The 26,370-nt window shown below is 48.0% G+C and overlaps 1 protein-coding gene and 1 long non-coding RNA gene across 6 annotated transcripts in view; both read right to left on the reverse strand.

The window, feature by feature from the left end:
- Positions 1-3,481, reverse strand: part of LOC135102728 (casein kinase I-like) — a 20,976-nt gene extending 17,495 nt beyond the window's left edge. For 3 of the 5 annotated variants that reach the window (XR_010269750.1, XM_064008231.1, XM_064008230.1), the window contains exon 1: positions 3,406-3,481. Coding sequence is in view for 2 of the 5 variants with exons in the window: in XM_064008231.1 (XP_063864301.1) it covers positions 3,406-3,466 (61 nt within the window). In the remaining 3 variants the exon portion in view is untranslated. The other 2 variants (XR_010269751.1, XR_010269752.1) reach the window with 1 other exon arrangement.
- Positions 3,482-23,651: 20,170 nt separating this feature from the next.
- LOC135102729 (uncharacterized) lies at positions 23,652-25,258 on the reverse strand. Its single transcript, XR_010269753.1, has 2 exons — positions 24,098-25,258; positions 23,652-23,723 (listed from the first exon to the last, which is right to left on the reverse strand). It is a non-coding gene; the product is annotated as an uncharacterized LOC135102729 (long non-coding RNA).
- Between the last annotated feature and the right edge of the window lie 1,112 nt (positions 25,259-26,370).

Below are 26,370 nucleotides of genomic sequence, written 5' to 3' on the forward strand. Positions count from 1 at the left end.
TGTGTGTTGGGGGGCATGGAAAGAGTGGGGGGCGGGGTTGGAGAGAGGGAGGGAGGGAGCCTTGAAACGAGCGAGAAAAACAGCCATCTGCAGGTGACGAAACTCAGCACTAAACAATGGCCAGGGATGGTGCATTCTCTCCACGTGGCTACACACACACACACAACACACTTGCATATTTACCTCTCACCCTCCCCCTCCTCTTCCTTTTTGACAAGTAGGTATATTCTCTCTCTCTCTCTCTCTCTCTCTCTCTCTCTCTCTCTCTCTCTCTCTCTCTCTCTCTCTCTCTCTGTGTGTGTGTGTGTGTGTGTGTGTGTGTTGTTAAGCATCAATGGTGTATTATCCCGAAAGGGTATTGGTAGTTGATAATGGTTCCCAATCTTGACCTGCTTTGTCTCCCATAAACCCAAAACTTGTTGGTCTTCTACTGAAATCCCCATTCTTTCTGGGTCTTCACGGTCCTCTATCTCCCAGAATCGTCTCATGATTTCCTCCAACAATGGATCTTGGAGACCAACTGTTGCTGCCTCTTCCACAAAGGTATTGAAACTCATAGTTCTTTGTTCCGTCAGATTCAAGGGACCATTTATTGCCCAGCCTAATCTTGTCCTGATTGCAAATGGGTCTCCATCTCAGCCTCTCCGGATCTCCAACGGTGTCATCACTGTTGGGGCGTCTTGTCTGATCAATAGCTCTACTGTCAGCTGTTTCTCATGCTTCCCATATCTGTCTAAAGGCGTCAAGCTTCTCAAATGAGGCCAGTGAGCAGCCAGAAGGGGTTCAGCTTTCGTGTCCGTGTCCGTTAGACCATCAGGAAAGGACTCTATGACACTGATCCTTGTCAGTCTCATAGTAGCTGATCTCCTAGCGTGTAGTCCTGCGACCATAAGTGTAACGTAGGTGGATTCCCGCTGTTCCGTCCCCACAAGGGTAGAGATTTCTCTTCGTTTCATTCTCCAGGAAATGGAGCAAGTCCTTTATGTGTTGGGTGCATTTGCTTCTTTTCCCAGTCCATCGGGCAGTCCATCGAGCCTGCATGGGTTCATCGAGTCTCAGCAGAATATCCCTCATTGTTGGGGTGTTGTCAACCTCATGCAGTTTGCCAAGATTCTCGGCAAAGGAGATGTAAGAAGTCAATCGGCCACACAAGGTGGAAAGAGCTTGAAAGTCGTTATCCCCGATTGTGGGTCCTCCCATCACAGCTTCCCTTGCTTGGTTCATATACATCCTCTCATCACTGAACCTTTCATCCAGGATCCTTAGAGCCACCTTGAGGCCCCGATCTGCTGGCAGAGCCATGCAGTGCTCTATCAGGTCTCGTACCTCCTCGGAACAGCTGGTGAAAAGTCGGTTGAGCTTGTATGTATCTGAGACTGATGAGTAAAGATAGAACTCCTGGAACTGCCTCTTAAAGGTCCAGTAATTCTTGACGCTCCCTGTCTGGAGATTGGGTAATTTAGCATGCATCAGCCCTACCGTCTCAAGTAAGACATGACTGGAGCCATACCCCTCCTTTTGGGTGTGTTTCCTACCTGTTGATTTGGTGTGGAGCTCTCTATGTTCACTCTTTGTTCTTAAACATTTAGCGCGCCTTCTCTTCTTGTTCGGGGACTGAGCCTCGTCACTCGAGGACCCATATCCGTGTCTGTCTTCACTTGTTAAAGCCCATTTGGTGTTTCTATCCTTGCTGATCAAGGCCCGTTTGGTGTTCCTAGTCCTCGGTTTCTTGTGTCCTCGGGTTCCCTTCATGTTAAATGTGGTATATTTGCTCTCTACATCCTCACTAGAGGAGGTGTTTCCGTACTCGCTGATCGAGGTCCATTCGGTGTCACTGTCCTCACTGGATGTGGTATGTTTACTGTTTCTGTCCTCGCTGACCGAGGCCCCGTTTTGTATTTCTGTCTTCGCTGCTCGAGGCCCATTTTGTGTTTTTGTCCTCGCTGCTCGAGGCCCATTTTATGTTTCTGTCCTTGCTGATTGAGGCCCATTTTGTGTTTCTGTCCTTGCTGATCGAGGCCCATTTTGTGTTTCTGTCCTCGCTGATCGAGGCCAATCCGGTATTGCTGTCCTCGCTGACCGAGGCACGTTTTGTATTTCTGTCCTCGCTGATCAAGGCCAATCCGGTATTGCTGCCCTCGCTGACCGAGGCACGTTTTGTATTTCTGTCCTCGCTGCCCGAGGCCCGTTTTGTGTTTCTGTCCTCGCTAACCGAGACCCAGTTTGTATTTCTGCCCTCGCTGCCCGAGGCCCGTTTTGTGTTTCTGTCCTCGCTGATCAAGGCCAATCCGGTGTTGCTGTCCTCGCTGATCGATATACCTTTTGTATTTCTGTCCTTGCTGCTCGAGGCCCGTTTTGTGTTTCTGTCCCCGCTAACCGAGGCCCGTTTTGTATTTCTGCTCTCGCTAGACGAGGCCCGAGGTCCTTTCCACACCCTCTGTGCGTCCACGTTACTTTCGTCACTTAAGTACCGACCGACATCTGCGTCCTCACCACTTGAGGCCAGAGAGTCGATGCAGCGCTTCTTTGCTCTGCAGCGACCGCACTTCATATCTTGAAGTGATTCCACAACATCTCCCATGAGCGCCAGCAGCTCTGCCATAACCTTAAGGAGCTCATTCATAATGGGTGTATTACCTGCCAAGGGTTGGAAATCTAAGGCGGCGTTCGCCTCTTCTGGCCCTTTCGTATCACAGTTCTCATCAAAAGATTGAGCCTTGGCGTCCGCCAAGGTGAGGTTACCAGTGACGGAGCCTGTTCCGTCCGTTGCGTCATGCGTGTCAGCTAACTCAAATAGATAGGCACTATTTACACAGTGAGGTGCGACCTCCCCCTCCCCCTGTTTATTGTGCGCATGTGGAGGCTCAGACATCTTGCTACGCTGCACCTGCTTCCTTCAATCGGCTTGCCAATACACCACTTCGTAATGAATACACAGACTTACCTCGTTGTTATGTGTCCTTCACACGACACACCTGTACACCTGCGCTAACGAACGAATATTCCCGTTCGCCCCGATGTGCCACAGTACGCACACAATGCACTTGTACTCAGTATGCGGGCTCTCAGGCCACCTCATGCCCCGTCTGCCAGACAGCAGAACGCACACATGCACACACGCACTTCTCTGCGAGACGTCCCCGTGGGCAGACCTCAGGCCACCTTACGCCCCGTCTGTCAGGCAGCGGGATGCACATACGCAGACACGCACTTTTCTGCGAGACGGCCCCGCAGGCAGACCTCAGGCCATCTTATGCCCGTCTGTCAGGCAGCGGAACGCACGTACGCACACACGCACTTCTCTGCGAGACGGCCCCATGGGTGGATCAGTGTGCGAGGCTCCTCGAGCTGCCTCAAGCTCCGCCCACCGGGCAGCGGAACGCACAAACGTTCACACGCACTCACCCGCTGGGTAATCCTGAAGACGCTCCGCTCCGCTGCGATCCTCGCCTCTCTTCTCCAGCATGTGGCAGACCGCAGTCGTTAACTGTAGATGCCGTCACGTCTATAAGGGATCAGGATGACAAACGACCCAGTTGTTTACTCGCTTTAATGCGTTAACCTGTAGTGACAATTAATTTGACATCAGCACGAGTATTGAAATACAAGAAAACGTCCACATGCACATAAGGCACATAAGCATCATAAAGAAGTAACATTCTATCATAACAGAGAGCAATATAATAACCAAATACATGATACATGAATACGCCTTAACAAGCCGTCAGAACAATAAAGACATAAATGCAATACATATAATAATATTCAATATTCAGTGTACTTTGACAACTAGAATGCAACACTATGAGGGTCGGCGTTTGAGGGTCTAGGGTTTATGGAGAAAGCAGAGCGAGTCACGACACCTCTCTCTCTGAAGCCTGGACACAATCTGCCCCATTCTGAGGCCGCTGGGCCAGATATGTGATCCCGGGTGACCCGTTCCCCAACAGAGATCCCTCTGTGTCTTATCTACCCTACGCGCGCGCTATGTCATCAACTTTACCGCGTAAACACAACCCTCACTACCTCTCTACAGCTAAGCTAGTTCCTCCCACACAACTTCACTACTGCAATTAACTACTATAATGAATGCAGTTTCCTTAGTTTCTACTCTTTCCTTAGTGTTACACATGCTTCGTATTAGTCTCTCGTCACCAGCCTCACAGGACCTTGTGGGGCGACACAGCTGGTGACTACACCCTGTCGCAACACTATCCTCCCCTTCGAAATAGTCATCCCGACTATTCACTGTCACTATCACCAAACTGATATTCTTGCCACCATGATGGTCTTTTCCTTACCTTCCGAGGGCGGCGTGGTGACGGCACACACACTGCTCCCTCCACAATGTCCACGTCACTCACTCCTTCGGCTGCTGAAGAAACAGCATCGCTACCCACCGAGTCGGCTGCTGCTTCCTCATCAGCGCTGCTGTCCTCACTTTCCGGCGGCGAAGCAGGTCTTCCTGGGCCCCACGTAAAGCGGCCTTCTTCCACGGCTGCCCACAAATGGTCCACGTGTACCACGCAGGGCCGCTTACGTGCGCTGCCACTGATCCCGTAGATTACTACTGAAAGTGGCTGCAGGACAATGTAAGGACCCTCCCAGCGACACTGGAGTCTCGGGGCGAGGCCTCGCTTCCTCCAGGGGTTAAACACCCAGACGCGATCCCGCACAGCATAATGAGCGTCCGTAGTGCGCTGCTGATACCAGCGGGACATGGATTGTCCTGCTAGCCGGAGATTACTCGCCACCTGTCACCGCGCAGCGTCCATCTGCCCTCAAACTCTGCATCAAACTCAGGTGCTGTCCCTGGCAGCTTCTCTCCCGGTGGTCGTCCTGTAGCCAAGTCCAGCGGCAAACGCATCTCATGGCCAGACATCATCCGGGCCGGAGTGTTATCTGTGGCCTCTTGTTGCACCGACTGGTTCACCATTAGGGCGAAAGGCAGCCACAGGTCCCAATCTTGCTGGTCTGAACTGCAGTACTTGGCCAGCTCCTCCGCCAACGTCCTATTGAAACGTTCAACCATGCCATCACTATGGGGGCGGGGAGGCGTGGTGCGAGTCTTGTGCACCCCCAACAACTCACAACACTACTTGAACACCCGAAAATCAAACTTTCGGCCTTGGTCGGAGTGTAGTTCTCCAGGGATCCCAAACCACACCAGCCACGGTCTCTGGCTCATGGTCCAGAATCCCGTATGGTTCTGGCCACTTGGAGAAGTAGTCCATGGCCACCAGAATGTAGCGTGCAAGGCAGTGGTCCGGCAATATCCACCGTCACTCGCTCCATGGGCGCGCCGGACTGATGTAGCTGGAGTGGATTGCGTGTACGGCACGCGGGACCTTTATTGGCAGCACAAGTGCGGCATAACTTGCACCACTTCTCCATATCCCGTCTCATGCCGATCCAGTACACACGCTGACGAAGGTGGCAGAGTCTTCTTTTGCTCCCATGTGCCCACCAGAGACACCCTTGCAAGCTTCCTTGGGCAGCTCGGCGTGGAGGTGAAACACCAGCAACCAGGCACGCTCCTCCGTTGCCGCATCCTCCCAGCATCGCTGCAACACACCATCCTGTAGCCTAAGTGTCACCCACTGCTCTACCAGAACCTTCGTGGCAGGACTCTCCGGCGACAATTCCTCCTTGCCCGGTCACTCGCCCTCCTCCAGCCACCGCATTACTAGGGCAACGTCTGGGTCTGCTTGCTGCTTATCCCTCCACTGCTGGCTGGCCTCGCTGGGTCCACCTTCCACTTGCAGGCGGCAGCAGGTAACAGCTTCTTCACACCTGGAGCAGTGCAAAGACCCCGGCGTCCGGGTGGACACTGCTTTGCCCCACTATGTACCTGAAGAAGGGGACTTCATGCTGGAAGACGGTGCATTTCTTGGGGCTCAGCTTCAGGTTTGCCTCTTGCAGGCGGCCCAATTCCTCCTCCAGCCTTTCCAACTCCTGATCGAACGTCCCTGCAAACACCAGGAGATCGTCGAGGTACACTAAGGTGGATTTCCACTGCAGGCCCACCAGCACCTTCTCCATCAGGCGCTCGAAGCACCCTGGGGCGTAACATAAGGTCTGGATATATGATAGCAGGTTAGTTTCAAAACATTCCTGTCCAGATCAGAATAAAACGGAGTTTAAAATGAATAACTGTCATTTTCTTTGATTTCTAGATAAAACCAATTAGGATATAACATTTACTGACCAAAAACAAAAAAGTTAAAATTTTGTTAAACGGAGAATTATAAATACTTAACGTATTGTCCTTGAACATTACAATAATATAAATAAATATTCTCTCTCTCTCTCTCTCTCTCTCTCTCTCTCTCTCTCTCTCTCTCTCTCTCTCTCTCTCTCTCTCTCTCTCTCTCTCTCTCTCTCTCCCTCATTTAAACTTTGTTTTCACAAAAAAATATACAAGAGATGTACAGGGCATGTTACACTTTGAATTGTTGTATGTTGTTGAGTAAATAGTGGATTAAGGCTGTATGTTGTGCACTTTCATTGGCTTAAAGTGCCATTTTTCCTCTTGTCACAATTTCAGAACACGAAATTTGTTCACTACACAAATGGAATGGGGAATGTTCCTTGCCTATTGTTTACAGCCTTTACCTGTTAGGTGGACATCTCGCACTGTGGCTACTACTGCAGTGAACACATTCCACAACTGAGAGACTCTGGTAGTGAAGGTTCTCTGATGCTGACTGGTGCGTGACCTTGGCACCCCGACCTGCTTGTGGCTGGAGAGCACTGTTCTCATGTTTCTCACAGCATCTCGAGGGGGAAGCCTTAGCTCTGCCAGACGCTGCACCTCCTGTACCTGCAGCTTGTGAAGAACCATCAGAGCAACCACGTCCAGGCGGTGCTCCATTGTGTCCAGGGCAGGTATGTCACGTGAAGGAAGAGGGCAGCTATAGCCCTCTATCAGTCCCTGTACACGCTGCTCCACTTTGTCAAGTCTCCGGAGGTGTGTTGTAGCTCCGGACATCCATGTCCGGGCCCCATACTCCAGGTGAGACTTCACCTATGCCTTGTAGAGTGTCAGAAGGCCACGTTTATCCAGGAAGCCTGCCACTCTACATAAAGTGGAGACCCAAAGGGAGGCTTAGTGAACGATGTGTTGTATGTGGTGGTCGAAGTGGAACTCTGCATCGAATTTCACTCCGAGGCCCTTGATGTGGTCCTTAAGTTGGAGGGTGACGGAGCCAAATCTCACCTTTCCCTCAACAGCTTATGAGGCTGCTGGGGACCAAGACACCACCATAGCCTGTGTCTTCTCAGGTGCAAAGCTCACCTGCCAGCGCCCTCCTCACCTCTGTAATGTTTGCAGTTGCTGGTTGACATCAACAACTGCTCGCTAGCTGTCCTGGCAACAATAAGAGCGGGAGAGTGTGCAGTCATCACTATATATGAAGACTGCTGACAGGGTCCTGAGAAAGTCGTCAATGTACAGGTTCCAGAGAACCGGTCCCGGCACAGGTCCGTGAGGAACTGAGACCCCTACTGGGAGGTTCCTGGACTGCTGCTCACCGATGACAACATGGGGTGACCTGTCGTGGAGATAGTCATTCATCACCATCAAAAGGTGACCTTGAATGCCTTTGGCATGGAGCTTTTCCAGCAATCCCACGTGCCACACACAGTCAAAGGCCGTTATCCAAGGAGTCTTGCCAGTCCCTGGAGAGGAGCATAAGAAGGTCTGAGGCGGAGTGGCCAGATCTAAACACGAATCAGACAGGAGGGATTTGTCATCAAGGTGGTGGGTGAGGCTCTCCACCACTATCCTCTAAAAGACTTTTCCGACCACAGACATGAGGGCGATAAGACTGCAGTAAGCACGGTTAGATCTGGACTTCTTCAAAAGGAGGAGGCAGCAGGCACCTGCTGAAACGATAATTACTCCCAGTTAGGTCTAAAGGACTGGATCGGGGGGTGCTGTGAATCTCAATGAACGTTTCCCTTTGTGTCTCACAATACAAGAGGGCAGTCACAGCCTGTCCTCTAAAGACAACTCTCTTGCTTCACACGAAACTACATGCACCTAATTACACGCACACCCTTCACTCAAAATTTGAGTTATCATGGCGACTCCTATACCACCCTCGGTGTCCCCATTTCGGGAGGAGACTATAAATGTCCCCAGGTCGGACTGCTCTTCTGGTATCTTGACATCCCTCCTCAACTTTTTCTTCATTAATTTTTTTTTGCAACATTCGTGGTCTTATATCCAATTTTCAATCTGTAGAACACCACCTCTCCTCTACTAAACCTCATCTTTTCCTCACTGAAATACAGGTGTCTGAGGCAACTGACAGTAACTCCCTTTTTGTTCCCTCCCACTTTCTCTATCCTCACTTTCAGTCCAAAGCTGGATGTTATGTCTATGTGTGGAACAATTTATGTTTAGTATGTGTATATATATTTATATCTATATCTGTATATATATATATATATATATATATATATATATATATATATATATATATATATATATATATATATATATATATATATATATACACACATACCTCTTAGGGAAGTGTTTAGTATGTATATTTACGAATCCGTTTTTCAGCCATGTTACGGTCTTCAATTTTGTTTGTATATATAAAACTTGTCACTAACAGTAACAAATAATATTTTGACAAGTCAGGAATGAATGTTTTCAAATACATGCTTATCTTTGGGGCTCGGAGTTATTATGGACTGAATACTTTTTTAGGAGCTGAGACATATTTGGGAATTATTTTCTTTTTTCGATGCCTATGTCAACATGCATATAATATCAAAGCAATAAAGTGCAATTGAAAGCTAAGGTATTGAAGAGTGTAAAAGATTTTGGTTATAAATGTTGCGGAGTTGGCTGCACAGGGCAGGATGTTGGCTGTACAGGGCAGGATGCTGTATTTCCCCAAAAATCATCACATAAAAGTGTAATTTATTTTCTAAGAAATTACTTCTCAAATCTATTATAAGTAAGGCATAAGAAATAGGAAACGAGACTTCAGAATAATCAGAAAGGAAAACTGAAAGTCGTGAAATTCAGAGTATGTTCTGTTCTTTGAGGACTGCGGTTGTGTTATAGTAGTCAGAACTTTGAGACGTTGAGACGTTGGGTGTTGTCAGATGCACATCCAGCCATTTTCTTGAACGTACAATTCTTGTTTATTTATAGATATTTGTAATATAAAGAAGTATTTATTTATTACACACACTATAGGATTGTGGAAGGTGTATGTAAAGGTGAGAATTAAAGCTTTGAAAAATATATAATAATAAAATTCCGCATCGTGAGCTCTGAAAAAGAAAAAATCCAAGGATCAAAATCGTGTGGTAGCCACACTTCCATTCCATTCATACTATGAAAATAATATATATATATATATATATATATATATATATATATATATATATATATATATATATATATATATATATATATATATATATATATATGAAACAATTTATTTTTTTCTCATTTTATGGCGTAAATAAAAAAAAAATAAAAACTCCAACCTGACAAGACCCTCTAACAAAGCACCACACTGTATAGGTTAACCTGCTCTCATGCCCACGCTCTTGAATCTTCCGAATTTTCCACCATCTGGCTACAGAGTCATTCTTAAACTAAATTTATCTGTGCTGACAACCTCTCACCAAACTCTTCTGACTATAAGAAATGTCTGACTACTTAACTTCCAAATTGGAGCACATTCTGACTCTCTTCCCTTTTGTGGAGATCTCTGTTCTTGGAAATTTCAACGTTCACCACCACCTTTGGCTTTCCTCACCTTTCACTGATTATCCTGGTAAACTAGCCTTTAACTTTGCTATCATCCACGATCTAGAGCAACTGCTGCAACACCTTACTTGTATTCCTGACCGCCTTGGAGATACACCCAACATTCTTGGTCTTTTCCTAACTTCTAAACTTTCTGCTCATGCTGTTATTCTATCTTCTCTGTTGGGCTCCTCTGATCACAATCTCATATCTGTATCTTGTCCTATTGCTCCAATCAATCCTTAGGATCCCCCCAAAGCGGAAGTGCCTCTGGTGTTTTGCCTCTGCTATTTGAGGGGAACTGAAGCGATTATGCTGATTTTCCATAGAATGACTACTGCTTCCATGTCAGAGACCCATCTCTGTGTGCTGAACGCACAACAAATGCGATAGTGTCTGACATGGAGGCATACATTCCTCACTCTTTCTCTCGATCTAAACCTTCCAAACCATGGTTTAACACTTTTAACCAAACATGGTTTTTCATGCTATATATGATAGAGAGATGGCCCACAAAAGGTACCTGAGCTTTCCATTACCTGAATCTCATGCGCTTTATATTTCTGCTCGGAATCAAATGCTATATAATAAGCCTCTGTATATATTTCAACTAGGAGTTTAGTTAGTTATGGTATTGTAGTTAGATAGCCACACCTGAAATGACAGGATGTGCCAGCGTGGGAGAACCAAGCTTCAGTTACCTGGATGGTGTACAGATCGCATAGGACTTAAATAGCACTGGATGAACGATCGGGCTAGGTGCAGGGCACTAGATGCATCCCATATTTCAATGTGCTTTGATATTTTGTACAGTTCGGTGGTAAAAGGATAATCCCTTGGCCTTTAATCATATAACACAAGATGTCTGCCAATAATCCATTGAGTTGCCTTACTAAAACTGACTGGAGGAAGTGTTATCTCTGTCAGATAGATATGAAAGAAGAGTTGAAGTCTCCCCCTACCTGTTATGAGTGTAGTTCTGATGGTTATTCCATGATAGCCAAAAACATACCATAATTTCAGGCAATTAATCTATTGCCCATCAGATTAGACCCAACCAGATTGTATGATGGAGGTGGTATTGAAGATGTAGTGAGGTGAAACAGTGCAAAGTATCACCAAAATTGTCGCCAAATGTTTAGCAACTGCAGACGTCGCCACCAAAGACGCAGTTACACTAGTCAACACAGTTGAGTTGGATTTCGTCCAAGTTCAGATGAAATCCAACTCTATCAGTGGTAGTGTGAGAGTTTCAAGAATAAGGTTGGTTCTGTTCAAAGGAACAGCATCCAGAGGAAGACAACCGAAGATATATATTATATGACAATGAAATTTACAATGTATATAAAGATAAAAACTTTAGCACATTAAAGTATTGATGGAAACCTATTTAAATATATTTTGAATATTGAAATAGGACTAGAAGCGTATCATCTTATTAAATATTATAAATCACCCGATTTCCATTTGACTATCATTGTTTTAGCACCATTTTCAGAAACATCGCTGAAAACTCGTCTCTATGGAGTGGCCTAGTAATATCATTTACTCACTATTAGAAAAAAGTGAGAACCCAAGAAGTTCTGTGGGACGTCAGACATGTAAATTATCCTCCCACGACATCCTGTGGTGGTTGTAAAATCCTTGCTTGTTCTCCAGACACATCTCTTTCACCAGGTTGTTTTAGAGTGTAGACACTCTTGTGTTTTCTAGTCATGCATGGCCTCACCCAGTATCTTCTGCGTTTTTTCTTATGGGTATTAATCAAGATCATCATATTATAGTGGAACCAGACTAACTTGATACATGGGGTGTTGGCTCTACCTCTCCACGCTATTGCTACCTCAGCCCCGGAGTGACCTGACCTGATAATGGCCAGCAAGGCATGGCCTGGGGTATTCATGTGTCAAGGACATTGGGGCGGCAGCACCACACTGCCTATACTATACGCATTGTCAAATGTACCTGAAGATATACAGTGTCGCTGTTCCATCATTAAATTGAAAGCCATTAAAAAAAAACATGCAGTCATCTATGACAACTTAAGCACCATGCCCGCCGAGGATTTTCTCATGGTGGGAAACGGCTTAGCTTCCTTGGAAGACATGGACATTGTTGAGGACCCTCATCCCGCACCATCTACCCAGGGCAGTCAACAGAATACTGACACTACTGACCAGCCTTCACTTAGACGCGCCTCCGTTCCTGCCCCAGACTCCAGACAAAGATGCCACCTGCTGTTCCCCCCTGGCCATGGAAAGACCACCAGTGAACTGTTCAGCTGGTTTGCAGCCTTGCTTAAACAACACCCGGACCTGCAACCGCTCTACAAGGAGGGAAGGAAACAGCCCTACATCACGGTGAGCTCTGAATCCTCCTTTATACCACCCTGGTGAGTGAAGGCTTCATGGACGTTGTTACGGAGTGCCCTGGTGAGGAGGGCACTCACATGGTCATCATACATGGTGTGTCGACCCACATTAATGTTAACCTTATTGAGGTACCAGCTGACTTTCATGGCCTCAAGAGGAGGATGCTGGGGCAGAAGCCAAGGCCTCAACTGTTGGGCGTGGTGACTAGGAAGGTGCCAAGTTAAGTGCATCTCCTAGGCCTTGGACGTCGGCGTGTGGAGCGGTACACGCCAGAGCCGGACCTATGTCACCACTGCAGTCGCTGGGGCCACAAGGAGTGGCGTTGCCAGTCTGCTCCTCTGTGTAGATATTGTGCTGGTTCCCACAAGTCAGTGCAGTGCCTGGACAAGATCAAGGAGGGCACCAAAATTCCTCCTCACTGCTGCAACTGTGGGGGTGATCACAACGCCCACTCCATCCTCTGCACTGTCAGGCCTTGGCCCCACAGGGAACCTGCCACTGATGAGGTGACTCGGCCCAGACTCGTGTTCCGCCAGGTTCCACCTCATACCAATGCTTGGACGAATAGGCCTTCATTCCTGTCTGCTGCCTCTCACCTGCCCCAGCCTTCCTACTCCACCACTGGCACTTCCGCCGTATCTGCAGTGTTCCCGCCTCTGCCGCAGTACACTGCTACAGTGCCCTCTGCATCTGCCACAACAGTGCCCCAGCTTGGGGGTACTCGGGAGCTGCCTGCCACTAACTCCACCCAGCAACTCATGGTAGTGGTGAACGCACTAGCTGCTAAAGTGGACAATCTCTCTGAAACAGTCTCTGCCCTCAGTAATCAGTTTGCCACTTTTAAGAAGAAGCAGCAACAAACAGTGCCTGGTGGGACGCCCTCTGTGGCCCCCACCCCATGTCCAGTCAGTGATGCTAAGCAGGACCAGGGAGACAGTGATGTGTGCCTGCAGAATGTGTGTGACCCACCCCAGGTAGAGGACAATACTGCAGGGCAGTGTGCGGGTGCCGCTGCACCCTCTCCGAGGAAGGCTGCCCCACCAAGCCAGTCACAAGAGCCACGTGACAACCCCGGGACCCCTCAGGGATGGCTCCTGCTTCTCCTGTCTCAGAGGACAAGTCATCTGAGGCAGACCGTGATGGGGATGTCGCCAGTGGTTTGAGGAGCAGACTGTTATCATGGGTGGCCTTAATGCCAGGCATAAGGAATTAGGAAGTCATCTCACCACCAGTGCTAATGGTGTGCGCTGGAAGGCTTCCCTTGACACCACAGACACAGCAATGTTCTCTGGGGAACATGCACCCACACATGTACAAGGAGGCAGACTTGACTATGTAGCCCTTATCAATATGCCAACATATACTGCCGAAACCCTTCTTGTCAGGTCTTTGCTAAGTGACCACTTTACCCTGGAGATGACCTAACCAGTGCAGTCCGCCCCGGCAGTGCCCAGGAAGTGCCTGATGGTGCCACCATCCAGGATGGTGGGCCTCATTGTCCATGTGGTGGCGTGGTACTCTGCTGTGAAGGGCTCCTTTGCCGATGCAGAGGCACTGTACGACAGACTGCTACACACCATCGACGGATTCATTGCGACTCCAAGGGATCTGGCAAGAACCCACGCTCCACGCCGCTGGACTTACACTACCGACCCTGTGATCCTGAAATTCCAACAGACGCTCGCTACCTACCAGAGACATTGGCAGCTTAACCCAGCAGACACAGAGTCACGGGATGCTATGGTTACTGTGGCTCGACACCTCACGGATCTGAGACAGCAGGAAAGAAAGAAGTACTGGGTCTCCTTCCTGGACCTGGTGTGCAAGACCCGGTCCCTCTGGGAGGTGTGGCACCATGTCAACAGTGTCCGGGGTAAGCCCAGGCGGCAGGTGTGTGACCCTGATCCTGCCAGCAGGGCACGAAAACTCGTCCTGCAGTGGAAGGAAGCCTCATCCTTCTCTGGCCTTCCTGTGGAACACCAGGAGGTACTCGACCGGCAAAGACCACAAAGGATGGAGTTGATTCACCACAGCGTTTCTCTGTCAGATGACACCTGTGTTCCTATCACACATGATGAACTTCTCTCAGCAGTTAAATTGGGCAAGTCAACAGCTCCTGGCAAGAATGGCATCACCTATGACATCCTCAATGCCCTTTTCGAGTTAAAGGTAGACAACTCTGTCTTAGACCTATTTAACATGTCTCTCACTGCAGGCAAGCTTTCCCACTCCTGGAAAACAGCCATTATCATCCCAATCCCCAAAAGGGGGTTGCACCTTTCGCCCATTTCTCTCACCGGCTGTCTGTGTGAGATGATGGAACAGGTAATATTGAACAGGCTTATATATAAGGTGGGCCATGTACTCTCTGGCAATGTGCATGGCTTCCTAAAAGGTCATTCTACAAGTCATTGTTTTGTTGAGTGCCTTATAAATAAGGATGCTACTTCCAGGGCTTTTGTTGATCTGAAGGGTGCCTTCGACTGGGCCAACAAAGATGTTATTATGGAGGAACTCATTCTCAAAGGTGTTAAAGGTAGATTATTAGGATGGATCAGGGACTCTTTGTACAGTAGAACAGCACAGGTTTGGTTTCAAGGTGCAGTCTCCTCTGAGGAAGTCTTTGAGCTTGGAACACCACAGGGTGGAATCCTTAGTCCCATGCTTTTTAACGTTTTAATGGACAAAATTGCATGTTGTTCCTTCCTGCTGGTCACCCAGCCCTCATCTATGCTGACGACATACTCCTCCAATGCCCCACACCCAGGATTCTCCAGTTAGCTCTGTCACAACTAGCAGCATTGTGTGTTCAAATGGGACTTGTGATTAATGAATGTAAAACCAAATTTCAAGCCAAATGGAAGGTCTCTCGACCGCCTACTGTAAATAATGTTCCCATCCCTAGAGTTCATACACATAAGTACCTGAGTGTACAGCTGAGTTTCAGGAAGTCACTCCACGCTGTACACTGCATTTGAGACCTCTGTCTGCCATGGCTAGCGCCACTTCGGCTGCTAGCAAACAGGGGCCTTGGGACTGGCATTCCAATCCTAAGGATTTTCTATATATCTGTCATACGGTATCTCATTGACTATGCAGCCCCTATTTTAATACATTTTAGTGCCACCCAGCTCCGTCCCCTGGAGCTTGTTCAGAATAAAGCCATGAGAATAATTTTTGGATGCCCCATGACTGCTCGGAATGAGGTCCGCTGATGTGAACTATACCTGATGAGTATTATGTGTAGGATACAGGAAATTACTTGTCGTACTATTGGTCAGATGCTATGCACGGGCTCCGATTCTATGAAGGGATCACTGACCCCCATGTATCATGATCTTCGGATTTCTACAACTCCATACCTCAGGAAGATCTTGGGAGTTCTTACAAGTGTAGACCTGTATTAACATTGTTATGCCACCGCTCCAACCCGTTTGGAATCCTCACCGTGTCAGTCTTGATATTCACTCACTGCATCAGCCCAAGAGGGACTGGACCCTTTGTAGCGGGACACAAGTCACCGCTCCAAGCACTCCGTTTTCTATTGTGATATTCACCCTCCCGTTTTCACTCTCTCTACGGCACAGATTTTGTCTTTCATCTCTTCTTCCTCATTCTCTTACTTGTACACATTCTGTGCACGCTTTTCGACACATGTGTTACACGTCTTCTCAATACATCATATTACTCCTTTCTTCACACAGACATACACACATACATACGCTCTCTTTTCCATATTTTTATGTAAATCATTTTTTTATTTAGTAATTTCTGTATATATTGTTCATATTTCTACTGAATAAACTTTCTGTGTTTCTCCCCTACTTTGTAACCCCCTCCCCCCCCCTTTGACTATTGTATATCTTGATCCCCATTTTTTCATGTAACTTTCTTTAATAAACTGAAACTGAAACTGAATAAACAGTGAGAGAGAATACCCAGGCTAAATTTCCTTTGCCAGAGCTACACAGTTAAGACACTGGAAATTGTTACCCTTAAAGGACTAAACACTGCTATGACCAAGAGTCATAGTTGGGAGCCTGCACCTCTCGCTTGAGCGGCGAATTCCGGGCGGCCAAGTAGCACCTCACCTTCGCTACCCCGTTGTTTTTTTTTATTGAGCAGCCAAGTCCACCTTGCTGCTATCCTCCGACCACCTGGCCAAGGCGACGCGGTCAGCTTCGGGCGAATCTTCCGGAAGCTGCCCCTTCGCCGGTGTCGTCGCCTCCAGCAGCTGCCCCTTCGCCGGTGTCGCCGCCTCCAGCAGCTGCCCCTTCGCCGGTGTCGCCGCCTCCAGCAGCTGCCCCTTCGCAGGTGTCGCCGCCTCCAGCAGCTGCCCCTTCGCAGGTGTCGCTGCCTCCAGCAGCTGCCCCTTCGCCGGTGTCGCCGCCTCCAGCAGCTGCCCCTTCGCCGGTGTCGCCGCCTCCAGCAGCTGCCCCTTCGCCGGTGTCGCCGCCTCCAGCAGCTGCCCCTTCGCCGGTGTCACCGCCTCCAGCAGCTGCCCCTTCGCCGGTGTTGCCGCCTCCACGCTGCCCGGCCGCCACCCCGCCAGCTGCCTCCACGCTGCCTCCACGCTGCCCGGCCGCCACCCCGCCAGCCGCCCGTATGCCGCCCCCAGCCGCCCGGCCGCCCTCATGGCGCCCCCCCCCTCCCGCGGCACTCTCCAGCTGGCCCTCGCCACTGGCCAGCAGTCTCTCCCAGTCGCGGACGCTCCTTCACGTAACTCCTGCCGGCCCCTCCAGTTTCCTGCTGTTACCTGGAGCCCTCGCCACTGGCCAGCAGTCTCTCCCAGTCGCGGACGCTCCTCCACGTAACTCCTGCCGGCCCCTCCAGTTTCCTGCTGTTACCTGGAGCCCTCCCACTGGCCTCGTCCCGCCTCCATCTACAGCTCTTCATTGGGGATTACCTACGGTCCATCGCCCAGGATTAACACTGTCATCCGTGGATTACTTACAGTGCGGTGCCAAGGATAACATACAGTTCGTTCAGTGGTGAGTGCAGTGCCAAGGATAACGTACAGTTCGTTCAGTGGTGAGTGAAGTGACATTGCCCGAATTCGGCATCTCTCACCGCTGTGGCACCCGGTCACACCGGCGCCTCACGCCTTCACTCCTCACCGCTGTGGCTCCCGGACTTTCCGGCGCCTGTAGTGTACTTTACACAGTCACGTGGTGGTCCACTCAGCACAATGCCTGATGACGTCAACTCCGTAGCCTCCAAGCAACTTGCTGAGCTCGTCTCACAGCTTAGCCTTGAAGTGAGAGATCTTCAGAGAGAGGTCAGAGAACGCTTCTGCTCACGTTCGCGTTCTTCCTCCAGACACCACTTCCGGCGCCGCCAGCATTCAAAAAGTAAGACGCCGGAGACTTCTAGTTTCTGCTACTAACATGAAGAGTTCGGGAAAGACGCAAGAAATTGTAAGGCTCCCTGTACCTTCGCCAAGTCTTTAAACCCCAACAGCGAGCACTAGCGGCGCATAGTGTTCGCGACACCTCGTCTGCGCTACTGAAGTTGTATGACCCTCTCTCCCAGACCAAGTTCCTCATCGACTCTGGTGCAGACGTCAGTATCCTCCCTGCCCCTGGTGTACACCGGACGTTGCCTCCCCTCCTTCACCTTCACGCCGCCAATGGTACGGAGATTCCTGTATACAAGCGACGCACCTTGCAACTTCACCTGAACCTCCGCCGTACCTTCGAGTGGACGTTCTACGTAGCAGCTGTCACGCAACCAATTCTAGGTGCTGACTTCCTCTGACACTTCGGTCTCCTAGTGGACATCAAGGGTTGGAAGCTGCTCGATCCTCTCACCTCAATCACAACGAAGGGACAGGTCACTCATGGTGATAGCACACAGATCTCCCTCGTCAAGGCAGACCACCAGTTCTCCTCCCTGCTGAAGTCCTTCCCTACGCTGACGCAGCCGTACTCAGCCAGCAAGCCAGTCACACACCACGTCTCGCACCACATCGAGACCAAGGGACCTCCTACCCACGCCAAGGCCCGCCGCCTAGCTCCAGAGCGCGCCAGACAAGCCAAGGCAGAGTTCGAGTCCCTCATTCAGCAAGGCATCATACGGCCCAGCTCCAGCAACTGGTCTTCCGCTCTCCACATCGTGCCTAAGAAAAATGGCGAACTACGACTATGTGGAGACTACCGCGCTCTCAACTCGCTCACCGTCGAGGACAGGTACCCAGTGCCTAACATCCAGGAGTTCTCTTCTCAGCTCTCCGGATGCACCTACTTCTCGAGGATCGACCTTGTGAAAGCTTTTCACCACATCCCCGTCCATCCAGCGGACATTCCAAAGACTGCTCTCATCACACCCTTCGGATTGTTCGAGTACGTCAGGATGCCCTTTGGTTTGAGGAATGCCGCTCAAACCTTCCAACGCTTCATTGACGAAGTCCTTCGAGGTCTCCCCTTCTGCTTCGCGTACATCGACGACCTCCTCATCGCCAGTCCTGACGCAGAGACGCACCAACAGCACCTCCAGCAAGTACTCACCCGTTTGCAAGACTACGGGGTGCAAGTCAACGTCGACAAGTCTGTGTTTGGGGTCCCCTCCATCACCTTCCTTGGCCACACTGTCTCCTTGGAAGGCATCACTCCACTGCAAGAAAAGTGCGAGTCCATCCAGAACTTCCCCAAGCCTACAACACAGCGCCAACTCAAGCAATTCCTGGGGATGCTGAACTACTACAACCGCTTCATCCCCAGCTGCTCACTACTTCTTCAGCCGCTCTACGCGATGATCAAGCCTTGCAAGAGAGGACAGTCCATCTCCTTAGTCTGGACTCCAGCCACTGAGGAAGCTTTCACAGCAGCAAAACAAGCTCTCAGCTCCGTCTCACCTCTCAGCTTCCCCGCCCCAGATGCCATCATCTCTATCGCCACAGACGCTTCTGACATCGGCATCGGAGCAGTTCTACAGCAGTATGTCGACGGAGGTTGGAAACCGCTCTCTTTCTTCTCAAAGAAATTTAACAAGGCGGAATCCAAGTACAGTATTTACGACAGGGAACTTCTCGCCATCTACAAGGCCATCAAGCGTTTCCGGTACTTCGTGGAAGGTCGCAACTTCCATGTATACACCGACCACAAGCCACTCACTTCGAAGTCCCTGCACATCAAGACCTCCTGTTCACCGCGACAACTGCGTCACATCGACTTCATCTCGCAGTTCACCACGGATTTGCGCTACGTCAAAGGTGAACACAACGCCCCAGCTGATGCTCTCTCGCGCAACATCTCTGCTGTGTCATCTTCTCCCATCGACTACACTGCCATCGCTGCTGACCAGGCCAACGATGAAGAGCTGCGGCAACTCCAAGACAACCCTGCACTACAGATGAAGAAGATACAACTCCTAGGAACCACAGTGCACGTCTACGCTGACACTTCCACCGATTCCTGTCGGCCCTACCTGCCGAAGACCCACCGGTATCGTGTTTTTCGTCAGCTGCAGGACCTCTCCCACCCTGGCATCCGAGCAACTCAGCAGATGATGACCTCACGCTTCATCTGGTCTGGCATCAACAAAGACGTCAGGCTGTGGACCCGCACATGTGTCAAGTGCCAAGCCTCCAAGGTGTGGCGACACACACGCTCTCCTGCGGCCACCTTCACTCCAGTCTCTTCACGGTTCGACCACGTGCATGTCGACATCGTTGGACCACTACCCTACTCTGACGGTTACCGGTACCTTCTCACCTGCGTCGACCACTTCACACGCTGGCCGGAAGCTGCACCTTTGGCTGACATCACAACGGACTCCGTCGCACGTGCCTTCATCACTACTTGGATCTCCAGGTTCGGTGTCCCTCTCAGCCTCACTTCTGACAATGGCAACCAGTTCGAGTCCAGTATGTGGAACAAGGTGATGTCACTACTAGGCATCCAACGCTTCAGGACAGCCAGTTACCACCCGCAGGCAAACGGCACCGTTGAGAGATTCCACCGTCAGCTGAAGTCTTCCTTAGCTGCCTCTGCCACACGTGCAGACTGGTCCCAGGCACTTCCTCTCGTCCTCCTTGGCATACGGACATCACTAAAGGAAGACCTACACCACTCCTCCGCCGAGCTCGTTTATGGTACCAAGCTCAGGTTACCTGGCGAACTCCTTACTCCTGCACCTCGCTCTACTCCTTGCAGCGTTCAGGACTTTGCTGCCAACCTCTCTGACTTCATGCAGCGTCTGCAGCCTGTCCAGCCTCGCACGTCTCCCTCCAAGACTTTTGTCAGCCAGGATCTGGACACTTGCACGCACGTGTTCGTCAGGGTTGACGCTGCGAAGAAGCCCCTGCAGCAGCCCTACCAAGGCCCCTTCAAAGTCCTGAGCAGGAGGAGAAAGACGGTCACTGTGGACAAGGATGGTAAGGCTGACACCATCTCCATCGACCGAGTCAAGCCTGCCTACCTCCTTCACAGTGACCCGGCCGTCATCAACACCATCGGCCAGCACGTCGCCACCAACACCACTCGGCAAAAGAAGACGGTTATGTTCCTCCTCCCTCGTCACTAGGGGGGAATACTGTAGCGGGACACAAGTCACCTCTCCAAGCACTCCGTTTTCTATTGTGATATTCACCCTTCCGTTTTCACTCTCTCTACGGCACAGATTTTGTCTTTCATCTCTTCTTCCTCATTCTCTTACTTGTACACATTCTGTGCACGCTTTTCGACACATGTGTTACACGTCTTCTCAATACATCATATTACTCCTTTCTTCACACAGACATACACACATACATACGCTCTCTTTTCCATATTTTTATGTAAATCATTTTTTTATTTAGTAATTTCTGTATATATTGTTCATGTTTCTACTGAATAAACAGTAAAACCCAATAAATATTTTACTTTACGAAAGAGCATCTAAAACAAAACACACATTACAGCATACATTACAAGACACAAATTACATACGCATAATAACAGACAATATAAATAACAACAATGAGCATACATGGTTCAGGAAAACATCTAAAGCACTGGAAACTATACAACCACATCCAATATACACATAGAAATTACTAAGCACGCGAAATTAATAATAACCATAACCGCAGCCTCCTTCTAATAAGTAATAATAAGTAATGGGAGCGAGGAACCGCAAATCATGATCTGAACCAGCAAGGCGTACAGCCCGCCACCTGTTATTCTCTCACTTTATTTCAATTTCACCAAGTCTATTCCCTCCAACTCTTAGTCTTTCCCCCCCTCCTAATTTCACCACCCTGTCTATCCCCCCCCCCCAAAAAAAAAAAAAGAATAAACAGTCCCAGCAAGGGGGATCGCCCCTCACCTATCTACCTTCTACTTTACTTCATCCTTTCACCCTAACTACATCTTCCTTAGCTCTACTAGCTAAACTCTCTTTCACCCAACTGTCTATCCCCACAAAAAAAAAAAAAAAAAAAGAATAAATAGTGAGAGAGAATACCCAGGCTAAATTTCCTTTGCCAGAGCTACACAGTTAAAACACTGGAAATTGTTACCCTTAAAGGACTAAACACTGCTATGACCAAGAGTCATAGTTGGGAGCCTGCACCTCTCGCTTGAGCAGCGAATTCCGGGCGGCCAAGTAGCACCTCACCTTCGCTACACCTTCATGTGCTGCAAAACATGTTCATGACTAAATTGTCCAAGTACTCCCACGTTCAGGCTATTCATGTTTATTGTGATGGATCAGTCAATGGCAGCAGGTCCGGATGTGAGGTGTTTATCCTGTTTATCCGCGACTACATTTCTGCCAATCACTACACTGACACTGAGATTTCCAGGTGGCTCCCTGCACACATGTCCTCCACTAGGGCAGAACTGTATGCTATTCTGGAGGCGCTCCATATAGTGGCGCCTCTCTTTAAGTATGTATACTTCTTTGTTGACAGTCAGGCTGCACTGTATGCTTTCCAGTCTACCTCCCCCATGGACTGTGGTCTAGTTAATAAATGTCTTTATCTCATCCATTCCCTAGAAGGTGCTTGTGCCACGGTCCATTTCACCTGGATATCCCCTCATGTGGGTATCCCGCTTAATAAAAAGGCAGACTGCCTTGCTCAATGTGCAAGGGTCCACTGGGTCTATCTTTGATGGACCCGGTGGACCCTGGCGCTGAGTATGCTCCGAGCTATGTTAAGAGTAGCATTAAGGACTTTGTATATAGTAGCAATAGTGATCAGTTGGAGCTTTGTTGTCATAGGGGCAGTGGCAGTAGTCTTCACTACGTACGTGTCTCCCAGAGCTGTGCTTACACTTATGGGAGACACACTGTGTTACTGTACATAAAGCATATGTACCTCACGTCATTATTCTTCGGTAATCATAAGTGAAATGTTCAATAGTTTTCTATTTGCATGAAGACGTGTAATATGTGTAAGTATCAGTATTCAATGCTATATTAAGCACCAAAGCCAATGCTCACTTGTTAGTAAAGTGTGGTCAACCCACTGCTCGCCTGCAGGCGTCACTCACAGCCAAGTCGCGCTCAGACAAAGACAGGCAGGATGGTGACAGAGGTAAATACTTTAATTTTGTAGTAAAAAGTGATTGTTATAGTGCCAAGTTGATTGCATGTATTGTTAGTGAATACTATAATATGTTGAAAGTGTTTAATATCGGTGCATAATGTTATTTTGTAAGAAATTGAGACCGAGAACTTGTTCGCAGCTTTTACGGTCATGTCTACCTCATCAATAAATGTCAAGAGAGAGAACTGCCTTTCCTCGACCATCCAATGATCAGTAAAACATATCAGCTTAGAGCTAATGAAGACCTGTCGGTGCGGCTACACACTGCATCACACAACAGGGTGGTAATGTGGCTCAGATTAGGCTTTAAATACTTTTGGGAAATCGGTGCTTCTCCTGGTGTATGCTGTGTGCTGTGTGCTGCACCAAGAGGACACACTCTGTGTCATTATGTCACGGAATGTCCTCCCATTGCTACATTTAGGCTGCAAGGTCAACATGACTTGTATACCCTCATTGACCATTTCTTAGACTCAGCCACTCTCAGAGATATACTCAAGGAATATCCTACGTTTGCTCCCAGACTGTAAGATATTTATGCAGTAAGATGTGCAATATCTGTATTTATTTACTTATGTTCTTGTAATGTATACTATATTTTTATATTTTTGATACTCTACCCTTACGTCTTTGCCCAGGGGGTGGGTGGCAAGGTCCATCCTCCTCCTTTGTTGTATTTCATTATTAATGCAACAATAAATGCATTAATCAATCAATCAATCATTTTGGAATAATTAAGGCAAAGGATGAGAGAGAGAGAGAGAGAGAGAGAGAGAGAGAGAGAGAGAGAGAGAGAGAGAGAGAGAGAGAGAGAGAGAGAGAGAGGTGTTCATAAAATTATGCCTGTCGACTATGAATGTGACACCAGTGTGGGACAGGAACGACCAACATCCCAAGTACCAAGTTAGTGTGGTTCCACTACAGTAGCAAGCACACTTTTGGGGGGGTTGATTAAAAATCATCATAGCCTTTTGTAAATTTTACTCAAAGTGTGTAACCATATGGTAAATGATGAGGCGAAGTTTCATCATGGTATCTGTAAAGGAAAAAATATGAAAATTAAAAAACTTGTAAAAAAGAGTACTTTAGAAATTGAATAATTCCTTAGTAATATGAGTCCAGAAATCATTCACACTAAAGTTGTGTGTATACTAGAAGGGTTAATCTTCAATGCCTGTTTGCTAGTTTTCCCAAATAATGATATACCTCTAATACATTTCAATGAAAAACCCGACATCATGAATAATACCCGACATCATGAATAATAGAATTTTTTTTAAATATATAATATATATATTTTTGAAAAGTAAGTAACAATTTTTGTAGAAAATTCATTCACACAAACACACAAAAAAAATCAAGGAAATCGGTTGATAAATAAGAAAGTTATTTTGACTTAGAAGCGCTTACCTATGTTTTGAGAAAAGAGGCTCTGAAGTTCTGGGAGTGTCGCTGCATGGCTAATGCGCACCAGATGCATATGCCTCCAGGTCCTTTTGCAGCTGTTTGCTTCTGATCTTCTTCTTGATCGGCCTGTCCATTTTGGTGTTTTCCTTTGTAAGGTATTTGTAGTTCTTGTCTGTGAAGGCCACTCCCAACTTACTGCACAGGTCGCTAGAAAGATATCCTCCATTGAAGTTGGACACCGCCTGTGCAGTTGCGAAGTCCAGCATTTCCTTCGTGGCATTTTTGTGCTTTGAGCAGTAGCGCCATATTCTGTGGTGTAATGACTCATTGGGATTTTGAGTCTTCCCTCTGAGGCACCTCGTCATCATATCATCAGTTGTTAGCCTTTTGTAGACATCTTCTACTAGCCTCAGTCCTTCAGGATCCAACCAGAATTTTATCTTCATAGTGGAATGGCTGGGTGGAGTGTTGCCCTTTGACAGAGCTTTTTGGTAGAAGCACCAGGATTCTTCAGATTTGGGGCAAAGGTTATGCTTGGGGTTCTCATCTGTAGAGGAGCAGTGGTAAAAAGAAGACATGATGTCATTTCGCATCTCCTCGGGAGTTGTATTGATAGTGTTGCATACACTATCATTATTGTTATTTCATATATTCCTTTTTCCTTACTTTTGTGGTCTTCAGCAGTGTCTTTTGCTATATATGAACACTTTGTACACACAATTTTGAAGCTACTGTCTGCATGTTTTCTCGTGAATATGCACTTCATCTTCTCAAAACACTCAGGGCAGCACACATTCGATGCAAGTTCTTCTAAGCTTTGTTTCTTCAAAAAGACATATTCTTGTGTTACCACTGGTATATCAGATTCTTTTGTCAAAAGGTTCTTCCTCTTCACGCTGGATGGTGATGGTGACATGCTGGGTGGTGGTGGTGGTGGTGACTCACTGCTTGTGGTCACGCGGGCATCAACACTCGGCGTCTGCTTTTTCTTCTTTTCTCTTGCCGCTTTTAGGTTCAGTCGGCTCTGCTTCACTCCCTTCTTTATTCTAGCCATCTTCAGAAGAGTAAGGTGATGTAGCTACGTAGAAGTGCTAAAGAGTGCTAAAAGAGAAGTAATGATGCTGATCAGAGCAACACACCCTCCTTTCTCTCTCAACAGCCCGCCGCGGGCTACTGACTGTGAGACACCCCTCACTGCCCTCAGTGACTGCTTAGAGGCTTGCCTGACGGGTGATGCTAGATTCGCCACAAAAAAAATTACAAAAATCTTCAAAAAATCAAGAAAAAATAGATGAGAAATGCAAATTTCTCGGATGTCAACGTAGACCTTTAAATCACTCGCTGAGCACATGGGTTGGTTTAAATGCCGCTCAGAGGCATTTAAACGCTTCTCAGAGCCATACCACGCTTCTGAGGTATTGCCAAAGTGTTGATTATTTATGAGGGACGATCACCCTAAAACTCCAAAATTGCTTGAAAATCACCCCAAAAATGTGCTATGGCCCCTTAAGAACATCATCGTCCATTGTGGTAATTGTTGTGACGCTGTTAGAAAAACAGAAACATAATCATCTCAACAGAAATGTTTGGACATGCTAGAACTCCTCTAACCCTTCACTCAAAGATATGGATAGATGTATGCCTTTTTCTCTAGCCTTAAGGTTGGAGCCTAAAAGGGGGTTTACACAGGGCAATTCGCGGCTGCTTGCAGCCGGGATTGTGCACCCGGTTGCATTTAGCAGCCGGGATTTGGTGAATTGCCGGAACAGCAGGGAAACTGCTCGTGTGGGATCTGATCGGTTGCTTTCCTGGCAATTTTCCAGGGTCAAATGAGAACAACTATCGATGTAAAATTGAAAATAGGGAAAAATATTGTTGGAAAGTGTTTAGTAATAACTATTGATTGTACCATTATATACAATAAATAAATACAATATTTAAATTTATTTATAGAAAAAAAATGGAAAATAGACGCAGAATTGGTTTGTTTACATCGTCATTGAGGATGCAACTTCCCAACATGTATGTACCAAGAAGACATCACGAACACCACATCCTGCAAGGCTATACAGACCAGGAACGAGTCCACAATCATTTCTTTTGTTTTTTTCAAATCAAGCACAGCAAAATCGCAATTATAGTAACCAGCTCGGAGGAGGAGGACTCCATCTTGATTGCTTATTTTTCGATGCAGCTGGCTAGCGGGTTAACGGCTGCTCTCGAACGTGTGAATGCTTTCGACTGGAACCTGCCGGCTGTTACGGGTAGCTGCAAGC

The sequence above is a fragment of the Scylla paramamosain genome, chromosome 8 (genome assembly GCF_035594125.1).
Source record: "Scylla paramamosain isolate STU-SP2022 chromosome 8, ASM3559412v1, whole genome shotgun sequence".
Classification (NCBI taxonomy): domain Eukaryota; kingdom Metazoa; phylum Arthropoda; class Malacostraca; order Decapoda; family Portunidae; genus Scylla; species Scylla paramamosain.